The sequence below is a fragment of the Muscardinus avellanarius genome (assembly GCF_963383645.1).
Source record: "Muscardinus avellanarius genome assembly, chromosome: 3".
Classification (NCBI taxonomy): Eukaryota; Metazoa; Chordata; class Mammalia; order Rodentia; family Gliridae; genus Muscardinus; species Muscardinus avellanarius.
The window spans coordinates 134,715,600-134,730,180 of record NC_137788.1 but is presented as its reverse complement, the minus strand read 5'-3'; the positions used below and the strand labels follow the sequence as shown (position 1 = coordinate 134,730,180).

The 14,581-nt window shown below is 43.9% G+C and overlaps 1 protein-coding gene across 1 annotated transcript; it reads right to left on the bottom strand.

Moving 5' to 3' along the window:
• Positions 1–8,222: 8,222 nt before the first annotated feature.
• Positions 8,223–10,278, bottom strand: RPLP1 (ribosomal protein lateral stalk subunit P1). The gene is made up of 3 exons (XM_080693439.1): positions 10,115–10,278; positions 9,359–9,433; positions 8,223–8,465 (listed from the first exon to the last, which is right to left on the bottom strand). The coding sequence occupies exons 1-3, from the start codon at positions 10,184–10,186 to the stop codon at positions 8,271–8,273; spliced, it is 342 nt and encodes a 113-aa protein (XP_080549565.1). The 5' UTR covers positions 10,187–10,278; the 3' UTR covers positions 8,223–8,270.
• Positions 10,279–14,581: the final 4,303 nt, after the last annotated feature.

Below are 14,581 nucleotides of genomic sequence, written 5' to 3'. Positions count from 1 at the left end.
GATGTCTCTTGTGTTTGTGTTAACATTTCCCAGTGAATGTCAATGGAGGCTCAAGAATAAGTCAACACAGGTCTCACCATAAATGCCAAGGCTTGTTAGCAGAGTAAACCGTGTGCTTAGCCTGTCTTAAAAGAATCTTTGCTGAGTAAACAGAAGGAAGGCTTTACTTGAGAGTAAACAGAGCAGAGCTGAGGCAGCCCCAAGGCTGGAAGGTGATGCCATTGGCGCAGGCCAGAGAAGGAAGCCGGGACCGGCCGTGCGTGAGCCCAAGAGTCCATGAAGGCCCTTCATGCCAAGGCAGGAGAGCGGCCCAGAGAGCCCGGGCCTATGTAGCATCACACAGCTCACTGAAGCAGAGCCAGGCCTCCCTGCTGACAGCCTCTCCCTCCCTCCCTCTCTTGGCAAGGAGGCAGAAACCCTGACCCACAGAAAGGAGGACCTGGGGATCATCTCATTTGCTTTTGAAGCTTTAAGAAACTGATCTCTAGACCTCTCTCGGGCAATTTTTGTATTTGAAGAAGACTAGCTAGGTGTGGTGGCGCTTGTCTATAATTCCAGTACTTGAGAGGCTGAGACAGAAGGATTGACAGCTTCAGCAACTTAGCAAGACCCTGATTCAAAATAATAAAAAAAACAGAAGCCAGGCGTGGTGGTACACGCTTGCAATTCCAGCATTCTGGAGGCTGAGACAGGAGGATCGCAGTTCGTGGACAGCCTCAGCTTCTTAGGGAGGCCCTCTGCAACTCAGTGAGACCCTGAAAATTAACAAAACAGAGAAATAAAAATAGGGCTGGGGGTGTAGCTCGGAGGTAGAATGCCCCTGGGTTCCATCCCCAGTACCGCAAAATAAACAAATAAATAAAAATAAAAATAAAAAATAAAAAAGGAAAGAAAACAGGACTGGGGCGTAGCTCAAAAGCAGAGTGTCCTGGGAAGAAGAAAAAAGGAAGCAGCCACAACTAAAGGAAATGAAGCCTGGCGTGGTGCGTCCAAAACGACAGCTGTGGGGAAGGATCTGGGTTCCAGCAGGTCACCAGCTTTCTGCCTCTAGAGGTTTGCATTGATTTTCTATCATCCTGGTGGTGGTGGAGGAGGAAAGAGGCCTTAGTAGGGTCTGATCTTCTAACACACCACACACTTCTGTGATGGTTCTTTACAGACGGTTCTCATTTTCCCAAGTAAAGAAACATCATGGTCTGAAATCTTTGACCCATAAACTTGTTAGTCTCAAAGCTAACTTGAGTACAACCACTAACTTAAAACCATCTCCAATAACGTTTTGCCACACACACACCCTTCAAATATTCCACTTTTGATTTAATTTAGGGATTTCTTTCCTTTCTCAAAAGGAGTCAAGACAGAAGATCAAAGTATACATAGGCAGTAAAGTTAATTAAAAAGCCAAATAATATTTTGTTTTGTTTTTACTTAATTAATTTTTTGCTGGTACTGAGGAACAAATCCAGGAGCATTCTACCTCCAAACTCTTTTTTTTATTTTGAAACAAGGTCTCAGTAAGTTACTGAGAGTCTCCCTACTAAGGCTGAGGCAGACCTTGAACCTGCGATCCTCCTGTCTCAGTCCCCAAGTACTGGGATTACGAGCATGCACCACCACAATTGGCTCCACAAGTTTTTTTTTTTTTTTTTTTTTTTTTTTTTGCGGATCTGGGGATGGAACCCAGGGGCATTTGACCTCCGAGCTACACCCCCTGCCCTATTTTTTATTCTTTATTTTGAAACCGGGTCTCACTGAGTTGCAGAGGGCCTCACTAAGTAGCTGAGGCTGTCCGCGAACCGCGATCCTCCAGGTCTCAGCCTCCCGAATGCTGGGATTACAAGCGTGCGCCACCACGCCCGGCTTCCACAAGTTGTTTTTGTGTGGCCCTGGGGATGGAACCCAGGGCATTCTACCTCTGAGCTACACCCCCAGCCCTAATTTTTATTCTGTACTTTGAAATAGGGTCTAAGTTGCAGAGGGCCTCACTAAGGAACAGAGGCTGGCCTGGAATCTGTGATGTCCCTGTCTCAGGCCTCCAAGTACTGGGATTACAAGCGTGCGCCACCACGCCTGGCTCCACAAGTTTTAAAGTAAAAGCAAAAGCAGTGTCAGGTGTCTCTTCCAACAACATTGGAGAAAAGCCAAGGGTACACCAGAATGCACAATCGCTCAGGGACATTCTTCCTTGCTTTTAGTAAAAAAAAAGAACTCGAGGGTATTAAGAGGGAAAGTCAAGTGTGCTTAGTAAATTACAAAGGAAGTGAGGCCATGTTAAATAAAGTGTGCTTGGCTTCCTCTTGGCCGGCTTGCAGATGAACACACAAGCATGCCCTTCCCTCCCAAGGTGTGGACAGACTCACTTCCAGCCCACGAGGCCACACAGTCCTAACTGGGGACCCACACCCAGCCCAGGAGCACTCTGCCTTGGGGAAGCCAATGACAGGAGCCATTCTCAGGACTGGCCAGTGTGGGGCAGCACTGAGCCGCCATCTAGAAGGCGGAAATCCCTTTGTAAGCAAAGCCATTCAGCAAGTAGGCAATTCTACCCATCTATTAATTTCACTAATCCTGAAAATCCAATATTTGATCTTCCCCATAAATACTGAAAAGACGTAAAAACAAAACAGCAGTTTTAATACTAGAATTACTTCCCTAATTCCCTGTCTAAAACCTCAATCCATCATTTGAAAGAGCAAAAATTTGCTAACAAGAAAAAATTTTTTTCTTTTTTTGAAACAGAGCATTGCTAGACATGATGGGACACACTTGAAGTCCCCGAGGCAGGAGGATGGCCTGAGCCCAGGAGCTGAAGACCAGTCTGGGCAACACTGAGACCCCCATCTCACAAAACCAAAACTAAACAGAGAGGAAGAAAATCTATTTATTTATTGCGGGTCTGGAAATGGAACCTAGGGGCATTCGACCTCCGAGCTACACCCCCTGCCCTATTTTTTATTCTTTATTTTGAAACTGGGTCTCACTGAGTTGCAGAGGGCCTCACTAAATAGCTTAGGCTGTCCATGAACCACGATCCTCCTGTCTCAGCTTCCCAAATGCTGGGATTACAAGCGTGCACCACCACGCCCAGCTGAGAGAAAGTTTAAAAATTCAAAAGAGACGATGTCTCATTATATTGTTCAAGCTGGTCTTAATCTGGTGCACTGAAGTAATCCTCAAACCTCAGCCTCCCAAGTCACTGGGGCTATAAGCATGTGCCATCTGGCTATAACAGTTTTGGAACAACAACCGTGTAAATGCCAGTCGCAGTGGTGCATGCCTGTAATTCCTACCAATCAGGAGGCCGAGGCAGAAGGATGGTGAGTTTAAGGCCAGCCTAAGCAACACCTCCAGCCCTTTTCATTTTTAAAACAGGGTCTCACTAAATTCTTGAAGGTCTCCCTAAATTGCTGAGGTTGACCTCGAACCTGAGATCTTTCTATCTCACCCTCCCAAGTACTGGGATTACAGGCGTGCTCCACCACACCCAGCAGCGACAATTTTGAGAGGGCCAAATTATTCTCCTTAAAAAGTAATTTAGCTGGGCATGGTGGCGCACGCTTGTAATCCCAGCATTAGGGAGGCTGAGACCTGGAGGATCGCGGTTCCAGGACAGCCTCAGCTACTTAGTGAGGCCCTCTGCAACTCAGTGAGACCCAGTTTCAAAATAAAGAATAAAAAATTGGGCAGGGGGTATAGCTCAGAGGTCAAACGCACCTGGGTTCCATCCCCAAACCCGCAAAACAAACAAACAAAAAAAAGTAATTTACATTCAAACCAACCGTCCATCTCCCGTTTAGTCAACATGGCTAAGTATCCAACTTAAATTTTCCTTTAACATTTGAAGAACAGCACCTGAAACCACTACTCAACTAGTTTTGCTCAACTAGACCTCGCAATTATTACTCAAGGTACGAGCGGTAAAGAGCATGCGTCAAAGACGAAAGGTCTAAACCGGGTGTGGTGGCACACGCTGGTAATCCCAGCATTTGGGAGGCTGAGACAGGAGAATCACGGTTCGGGTACAGCCTCAGCTATTTAGTGAGTCCCTCTGCAACTCAGTGAGATCCTGTTTCAAAATAAAGAATAAAGAAAATAGGGCTGGGTTCTAGCTAGGAGGTAGAATGCCCCTGGGTTCCATACCCAGGACCGAAAAAAGAAAAAAGAAAAAAAGAAAGAAAAAGACGGAAGGTCTGCGAGCGCCCCTAGCGGCTCACAGACTTCTGCGCAATTGAGAAGTTTGGCTTCCCCAGGCCACTCTCGGCTTCTAGACCGCCCCTTCCTCCCAGGATCGACGCTGATTGGTGAGCTGAGAGCTACAAAAACCCGGGAGATGCGCCTGGTTCTTTGGAAGAGAAACTAAAAATACGTCATCGGATGCCCTCTGAACTTTCACGGATCTTCCCCTTCCTCCTAGGCACAGTTCAGGTGCACAACTCCATTTCCAAAAGTTTGCCAGCTCCTAGAAGCCATGCCTTTCCATCTCAAAGAATTCTTGTTCCTCTCCAAAAGCCTAGCCTGGCCATCACCGGGGGAAATCTTTCCTGAGACCCATAGGCTCTGGACTTCTAAGATCTCACGGTACAGTCAACGAGCCAGCTTTCTGGTTGGAGATGAAGGGATGTATAAAGCCAGACCTGGTACCAGGATCTCGACCTTCCAGCTTCATCTGAGAGTGACTTCCCACCTCAGGGCCTCATTACCAACCCCTGGACTTGGCAAGCTAGAAGACGCCTACTGGGAAATGAAGTAGATGAGGCTTCCGATGGGTGGCAGGCCTGGGTTTTGCCTCTACACAGCTGCTACAGCACAAAGCTCTTCTATTGGGGCCCTAACTTCTTCACGTTAGAGAACTGAATTCTGTGATAATTTGGAGGCCAACATGAGCCAAGCACCGCGGTGACTTATTGGAAATACAGGTGAGCACAGCAGCCAGCCCCAACTCCCAAAGCATATAGTGTAGAGGTGGATACTCCATCACCATATAGGTGTGAGTACACATGTACCTTAAGCTGCAATACAGGGAACTTAAAGCGGGAAATTTAGACTAGCCGAGGTGGGCTTCCTGAGGCCTAAAGGAGTAGTATTAACTGAGGTAAGTAGTCAGTGGTCAAGAGACAGGATAGCAAGTAGAAAGACTTGAAGAGTTAAATACACACCTCATCTTAATTATTATGACCCCCCCCAAAGCATACCAAGTCAAAATCGTGGAAGCTTCAGCAAGATAAACTGTACAGTGCTTGAGGGCCTGTAACTATCTGAGCAATCCTCAGAAATCCTATGAAAACCCGTTAAGACCCCTGACCCTGTTTTGACGCTAAGGGTTGAAGACTGCTGATGTGCCTTGAAGTTTACATTCTATCACGTATGCAGTGCAGTGTTCATGGTCTGACATTGAGCGACATCTCCTCGCTGTTTCAAAAGAAAAATATCCATATTCTCTTTAAAGCAATGATTATCTCAAGCGGAATTATCCAGGATCCATAAGAGAAGTAGCTTGTAACATAACCAAAAATTTAAAAAAAAAATCAAGGCTGGTCACTGAATCTTATAAAAAGGACGAGGGGTGGTGTCATGGTGCAAGAAATGCTGTATTGAGGCAATGAGGTGCCAGGCCTATATCCTGCACTATCTTTGTGAATTTGGCAGTAATATTTTCCCCAGAACAAAGGATCAAACACAGGGGGAATTTCTACCTTCACGATCCACCCCCCAGCCCTCTTTTCTTACCCCCCAGCTTCAGTAAATATCTTCATCTCAAGTGAGGCTAATCTTCCTGACATAGTAAAGCTCCAAATGAGGTCACATAAAAATGATTTCTAGTGTTACTCATCCCAAACCAATAATCAGTTGGATTAGAATTTTACTGTGTGCTCATCTGAATTATGGGAGAGATTTGACACATTCAAATCTGTAGCAATACATTTTGCTGCATAATCAAACTTTCATTTAATTTTTACCTTTTCCAGAAGTTTTAAATTTTCATGTGGTTCTTTCCTTTGTTTTCAAGTAAGAAGCAAAAATGCTGGGAGTATACTTGGGAAGAATACCCTGGAGTCCCATCTTCAGTAGCCATTTTTTTGTTCTTTGCAACACTCAGGATGGAACTCAGGGGTCTGAGCTACACCTCCAGCTCTATTTTTTAAAACAAGGTCTAAACTGCAGAAGGCTTAAGTAGCAGCGGCTGTATGGGAACCACAATCTTCCATTCTCAGCCTCCCAAGTACTGGGATTCCAAACAAGCCAGGATACCCAGGTAGTAGCAAACATTTTTAAAAAGAAATGGGATGTAGCTCAGTAGGTAAGGTTTTATCTCCAGTAAAACAAAAAGAACTTAAAGAGGTAGGACAGTGGGAGGGTGAGGTAGAATGTTTAAATTCTGATTATATAGTTCAGTGTTAAAGGTCCCCTGGGTTTGATCTCCAGTACTGCAAAATAATAAGAAAAGCAACACTCAAGAGCTGGGCGTGCTGGCACAGCTGACAGCATTTGTGAGGCTGAGACCAGAGGATTGCAGTTCGCGGACAGCCTCAGCTACTTAGGCCCTCTGCAACTCAGTGAGACCTGGTTTCAAAATATATATTAGGGCAGGGGGTGTAGCTCGGAAGTCGAATGCCCCTGGGTTCCATCCCCAGACCGGCAAAAAAACCCCACATACTCAAGCTTGATCGCAAGTAAAATAATGTAAAAAACCCAAACCAGCCTGACTGCAAAGGGCAGAGTGAAGACTGAGCAGCACAGATCTACTGAACCTGGTAACAGGAATACCAGCTGCATTCCTAGCACACACAAGTAGAATTTGTGTGCCAACACTTGGGCATGTTCATTTCTGCTGCTCATTCCAAGTATGAAGTAGAAGTTCCTGTTTTGTAGGAATCTGAAGCTCAAAACTAGGAAGTGGGTAGAACTGGGAACATATTAACTGAATATTTCTACATGTTAAGTCCAATCTTTTTGCACTGGGGACTGAATCCAGGGGCTAGAAAGCTATACCCCCAGCTCTTATTCTGCTAAATTATGGCCTCCAACCTGCAAGGGGTACTGAGATCACAGATGTGGCCATCACACCAGTGACTCTAATTTGACTTTTTTTCAGTACTGGGGATGGAACCCAGGAGCATTTGTTACAAAGGACACAAACTGCAATCCTCAGTCTTAGCCTCCCAAATGCATGCGCCACCACATCCAGCTTGACTTCAACCAACTGCCTACTTAAGCCTTGATTACTCTTGACACAATCACTGGCCTTTTTAGCATATGAAAAGCAGAACACCGATGGTATTAACTTCCCTCATTACAATCCCATTTCAAAGCCTTTCCCTAGTTTTAATTATAGAGTACGCAGCACAAAGCCAAGGGTTTAACTCCCAGGACTACAAAAACTAAAAACCTAACCTTCTATTGGTAAAAAAAAAAAAAAAAAATCCTTGGCCCTTCTCACCTGTGACTCCAGTATTTGGAAAGGCGAGACAGGGTAACAGGTTCCAGGACAGCCTCAGCAAAGAGACTTTCATCAACCTAGGGAGACCCTGCTTCAAAATAAAACTGAGTTAGAGGTGTAGCTCAGAGGCAGAATGTCCCTGGGTTTCATCCCCCAAATTGGGGAGAAAAAAATTCTTGCGTTTTACACTCCAAGATGTATCATGCCTAATCTTGTTGACATAATCAGTTATCTTCCCAAGTGGTTGGAATCCTGTACATTCAAGTAAAGGCTATCAAGGCTTGGGAGTTCTTTTTTACAAGTGATTTCCTGTCTTCCAACTAGTAAATGGGTGACGGGAGGTCAAGTTTTAAAACAAACCCTGTAATTCTGAAATACAAAGGAAATGCAGACTAGGATTCTGCTCGGATCCTTTCTCTCACATCTAGTTAAGTTTTCAATGCTTTAATTATGCACCTTACTAAGTTAAGACTTGAGTTAAGATTTTATACAGGAAGTTGGGCATGATGGCACACTCCTGTAATCCCAGTACTTGGAAGGCTGAGACTGGAGGATCACAAGTTCAATAGCCTCAGCTACTTAGCTAGAACCTGTTTCAAAATAAAGAATAACAGGGCTGAGGGAAGAGCTCAGAGGTAGAATGCCTCTGGGTTCAATCCCCAGAAGTGTAAGAAAAAAGATTTTCTAGAGATAATACTAGTCTGTGTTGTGGCAGAAGCAAAAGGTAAAAGCCAATATAAAACATTACAGAAGCAAGACCAACTTTGCAGAGCAGATCCCCAAACTATCTGCAAAATCCAGCTTTTTATTGGATATGTTACATACAAGAGCTTTAGTCAAAGAGACCAAAGCCCATGTCATCATCAGACTCCTCAGATTCTTCTTTCTTGGCTTCCACTTTCTTCTCCTCGGCTGGAGCAGCAGCAGAGGGGGCAGGACCTCCTGCGGGGGCAGCACCAGCTGCAGGAGCAGGTCCACCAGCCCCTACATTGCAAATGAGGCTCCCGATGTTGACGTTGGCCAGGGCCTGCAACACACACCAGTTACGAGTAAGGCCAAGTTCTGCTTTCTATAGCAAGCACCCAGCTAAAAAGTGCCCCCTTTCCAATGTAGTGACTGACTGCTAACATATTCCTCTTTACACTTTTATCAGTGATATCAAACACACTCAAATGAGGATTCTTTACAATCCCACATTCCTTTTAACAGTGAATTCAAGTTTTAAGACTACTAAGCAAATTTAGGACGATTGTTGTTTTAATTCTTTTTTTTTTTTGGTGGTACTAGGGATGGAACCCAGGGGCCTTCTACCTACAGGCTACAGTCCCAGACCTATTTTATTTATTTGGAAACAGTATCTCTTAAACCAGATAAGACTGGCTTCGAACATGCTCCTGTCTCAGCCTCCCAAGCGCCACCACGCCCAGCTAGGACTGTTTTCAAAGTAACCTGTTGGTAAGTAAAGTGACTTCAACCTTTTCACAAGCTCTTTGAAGGACACAGCAGTAAGAGTTAGGTACTACTATTAGCTCCACTTGCCAACCTCTGATCAAAGAGAGCTAGTGCAAGTTCCTTAGACAGAAACCACGCCTTCATTAGTATTTACATCCCAACAGAGTAGTCAGCAAAAGGCTACTAAATTTAATTCCCACGAGATGTATTTTTTCTACTGGAAGGATTTGCTTGTACTCTACTCCTGGAAAACCCCTTGGAGAATGAACTGATTAACAACTCCTGTTGTTCCAAAACAGAAAGATTAGGAAACAAATTAAGATAAAACCATCCAAAGCACCACCAAACGAAACCTCATTAACTCCCAGAGATATAAATACAGGACATACTTAGGAGGTCCAGTGGAATAGGTACATTTGACCTAAAAAATTAAGGATTTCCCAAACCATTTTGCCACCTTCACCTTACCTTTGCAAACAAGCCAGGCCAAAAAGGTTCAACATTTACACCAGCTGCTTTAATGAGGGCATTGATTTTATCCTCCTGAAACAAACAAAATGCCAATCCATCAGAGAGCAAAGTGTAGCTTTCCTAAAATGTCTCTAGAGTACTGCCAAAGTCACTGTGTACATAATCATGCTTATCCGGTTAGGGTAAGTTGACCCGTACTTTGTCAACCCTTATCCTAGAAAACCTTTCCTTACACTATTTATAGTTGGAGCAAGAAGCGAGTCCAGGGCGTATCGCCATGAAGCGAGCCCAAGGCCACAGCTCTCAGTCTGAGACCTGCCCGAGTCACAGGTTATTTTGAGTCGGGAGACCAGGAAGGTGGAGCAGAGCTCTTGCGCCTTCCCGGGACAATGTGGCGTCGCCGAACAGATTAAGACCAAAAGAATTCAAAGCGAAGGCAAACGCCTAATAGAGAAATGACTTAAGTGTGCCGGAAAGTAGCTGGGCTCCGGGCGCCCGCGCGTGCGGAAGCGCTGCTGTAAGTTAAGGTTCTCAAAGGCAGAGCGCTCGAGCGCAGGCGCACTGACGCCCGCCCGGCCGCACGTGGACCCGCCGCCGATCGCCGCGCCGCCGGCCCCGGGGAACGGCCCCGCCCCGCCCGCTGACCGCCCGCCAGGCCGGGGACCGCCGCCCTCCCCGCCGCCCCGGCCGGAGCGCCAGGCCTGGCCGCGTGGGGAGCCGGGAGCAGGCCGCCCGCCGCGGGTCCGCACTCACCGTGACGGTCACCTCGTCGTCGTGCAGGATGAGGGCGGAGTAGATGCAGGCGAGCTCGGAGACGGAGGCCATGGTGCGGGCTGCCGGACGCGGTGCTAGTCGCCGGATGAAGTGAGGGCCTCACCCCAACGCGGCCTTAGCTTCCTCGGAAGAACCGAGCACCTTGGCGGCAGCTGGGGAAAGAAGGCCGTGCGCCTGCGTGCAGCTTCTTATGCAGCCACGCCGACCAATCCGCGCGGGCGCCGGGCGGAAGAGGCGGGGACAACGACGTCCGCTGGCGCCTGCGCACCACAAGCGACTCTGCGCGTTGAGTTGCCAGCACCTGTAAATGAGGCTAGTTTGAGTTAAACTGTTGAGGTCGCGAATATTAGAAATACTTTTAGGAAAAGGCTACTAGGAAACCCAGTTGGCTCAATATGCTACTTGACTTGTCAGGAGCTCCCTGACGTGACGCTATTTGGACAATCACCTAATTCCTGGCCTGTAGTGACATCCTGTACAGCGTAGGAGCTAACTCACTTCTTGGGGGCGACAGTGCCTAACACAGAATCTCTGATGAGGTAGGTAAAATATAGGAAGAAGGAACCAACGTGAAAATTAGGTCTATTCCAGAGTTGTATATAAAAAACACGGTAACTGCTTGGGAAGCTGAGTCAGGAGTATCACAAATTCCAGGCCAGCCTGGGCAATTTAGCGAGACCCTGTTTCAAAAATAACACTGGGCATGTAGCCCAGTGGTTCAGTCCTGGGTTCAGTCCCCAATGCCACTTTAAATAATAAATTACAGCGGAAAATCTAGAGTTCTTACAGATTCAGAAAACCACTTGATAAAGTGTAACTCTGAGTCTACTCAAAACGAATAGAAGGTAACTTCCATATCCTGAAAGAGTATCTATCAAAAAAAATAAAGAAAATATACTTACTGATGAAACTTTTGAGACATTCTTTTAAAATCTGGAACAAGAATGCCCCCTTTCTGTTTCAATTACTGCTTTAGAGTTAAGCCATTTCTTTAAGACAAGAAAAAGAAAAGTATTAAAATTAGAAAGAGGCCCGACTTGGTGCTCACGCTTGTAATCCCAGCATTTGGGAGACTGAGAAAGAGGATCGCGGTTCGCGGACAGCCTCAGTTATTTAATGAGGCCCTTTGCAACTCAGTAATATCCTGCTTTAAAATTTAAAAAAAATAGATATGAACTTTTATAGATATTGTTCACTCAGAAATTCCAAGAGAACTCACAAACAATTCAAATGTCAAAGTGATCCAGCAAGACTGATAAACAAACCCAGCAGCACACCTGTATGTACTCAGCCAGTCAATGCTAATGTGCAATATTTAAAAATATACCTCAGCTTGGGAGTATAACTCAGTAATAGAGCACTTGCCCAGCATGTGTGAGGTGTTGAGTTTGATCCTCAAGATTAAAAACAAAACAAAAAAAACAAAAAAAAAAACCTCACACAGCTTCTAGAAATGTCTAGCAACAAGACTATTTTTTTCCTTCTTCACTGAGCTATACTTCCAGGAGTGATCATTATTTTTAAATTTATAAGACCATATGAGCCAGGTGTGGTGGCGCACGCTTGTAATTCCCGCGCTTGGGAGGCAGAGACAGGAGGATCGCGCAGGTTTGAAGCCAGCCATGCGCTGGCTTAGGAGACCGTTTCCAAATTTTAAAAAATGTAAAAATAGGTCTGGGAGGGAGGTAGAAGGGCTTCCAGGAACCCCAGTACCACCAAAAAACAAAACAAAACAAAACAAAAAAAAAGACCATATGGAACATCAAAATTTAGTGATATGCTGTGTTTACAGATTAGAAGACTCTAAAGTGAATAATTCTTTCCAAATTATTTCAATCAAGATTTCATTAGAGTTTTTAATAGAACTTGACAAGATAGTGAGGTTTTTGTACACCTACAATCCCAGCTACTCAGGAGACTGAGGCAGGATTGTAAATTTGAGACCCGTTCTGGGCAATTTAGTGAAACCCTGTCTCAAAATTAAAATTAAAAAGGCCTGGGATGTAGCTGAGTGGGAGAGTTTTTGCCTAGCATATACAAAGCCCTGGATTCAATTCCACATTACCATCAAAAATTTTTTTAAAAAGTTTTTTACAGGTTGATCTTACAGTTTGTAAAAGGAAAAAGTCCTAAAGGATTTTTTAAAATATAAGTTCCATTGAGGACACAAACTTTTTTAACTTACTACTGCATTCTACTGCATTCTTTGTCTCCCAGAGCCTGGCACATAGAAGGCATACAAATAAATATGTACTGGATAAAATTTTAAAAGTGTTACTGTCATGCAAATAGATACAAAGACCCAACAGAACAGAAAACCAATGCATAGACCCTCATATTATACAGGTACTTGTAATGTCAGAAGTAGTGCCTTACAAATCCAAGGTGAATAGCTTTTCAAAAATCTGTACCAGACAACCTGGGGGGTAGGACTCAGTGGTAGAAGACTTAGCTAGCATGTGTGAGGCCTGCCAATAAATGAACCATAACCAAAATAGGCAAGTCATAGATTGGGAGACCTGAAATTTAAAATATACAAAAATACATAAGGAAGTCCTACATACCAAAAAGTAAAAGATGAGTTACAATGCAAAGATAACCAGGAAACAATTCAGAGAAACAAAAATAGCCATTGGCCAGAGAACAAGGTGAACCAAGCTCACCGCTAACAACCAAGAAATCTACACCAAGTCCCCATCACTTCACATGCATCAAATTTTCAAAATAGTTCTCATGACATCTGGTGTAGAAGTTGCGAGGACAGTGTTATGTTGCTAGTGGACATGTTATATTGGCAAGTCACTGGGGAGCCAATTTGTAAAATGTGGCTTTACACATAGAAATATGAATATAGGCTGAGTGTGTACATAGTCTACACCCAGCAACTTCAGCTGTGATTCTATCCTAGAGATGCTCTGGATCGTGTGCATAAGGGTCCAAGTGCAAGGACATTCCCTGCAGCAGCAGGTATATAAGAAGTTGGAAACAGTCCCCAGAGGGTTAGGGATAGAAGCATGGAATAACATGAAGCACTGGATGTGAGCTGTGAGCTATGCCACTGTGAAGTCTCAAAATCAAAACTGAGTTATAAGGCAAGCCAAACAAGCAATCCAGTTAGCCCTGGCTCCATTCCTGTGTGACTTTTCAAATAACAATATATCCTTGGTTACTGAAAATACTCTTGTAACTGAGATTTTTGAGTTGAATATTGATGTGTGGAAAAGCACGATACATACTACGATCTTGATCACACAAATGGCATGTCGTGTACGTGTACATAGGAGTGGAAGGCCACAGCCAACCCAGCTGCTCGTGACTGGATGACTTTGTTCTTTGCTTCTTGTGTTTTTGTTTCCTGTAATGCATATATAAACTTTAAAAAATAAAAGTTATTTTATGAACCTTAAAAAAAAAAAAATAGCACTTTGCTTCCCTGGACCCATATCCTTGTGTTTGGAACGTACAAATCAAATTAAGTTTAGAATGAGAACATTAAAATTTCATCTAAATTACCAATCTCAAACTAAGAAATGTTTAGTCAAGCTGTGTAATCAAATGATTAGCATGTTAAAGTAGTTGAAAGCTCTGATGTCAGACTCGGGCTTACACAAGCAGATTTTGAGGTCACTGAACAAATAAATATATTTCTTTCCCTATAAATGTTAGCACTTCTATAGGATATCCTTGACCACCCAATTAACCAAAGCTATTTTTCAAAACTATATAAAATAACTTTTAGGCAAAACATCAATTACCCATATTATTTCTTTTTGTTGTACAGAGATTTAGGGGACTCAGTGTTATTTCAAACTGCACTACCCTGCATTTTTATCATAGTAAAAGCCTCCTATTAAATATACTTTCATAGGACTATGCAATATGCTATTAAAAATCAGGAAAGATTAAATTCCATAAATGGGAGTGTAGTACATACCTATAACCCCAGTAAATGGGAGGCTGAAAGAAGAGGATCACAAGTTCAAGGCTGGCCTCAGCAATTTACAGAGGCTCTCAGCAACTTAGACCGTTTCAGACTAAAAAGTAAAATGAGGCTACAGGCGTAGCTCAGAGGTAGGATGTCTTTGAGTTCAATCCTAAGTGCCTCAAAAGAAGGAAAAAAAGAAGAGAAAACAGCCCACAGCATCTACCTAAACAGGATTTTACCTTTAGATCTAAAAGTAAATATGTCCCATTGTTTACCACTATACTCAACGACAGGTAAATTTTGTTTTTCTTCATCTTTGGCCAGAACTAGTATCACATCCTCACTATTGAAACATATACACAAACACATTGTTATTTTATTTTAAAAGAAAAAACTCAGTCTCAAAAGAAATCCAGATTTAATGAGATAAAGATGCATATTCACCCAAACAAGAATGGAGACTTGTTTCAGATGTACTTGCAATCTGTTGTCCCCAAGTCATGTTTCTTGCTTAAATGTCT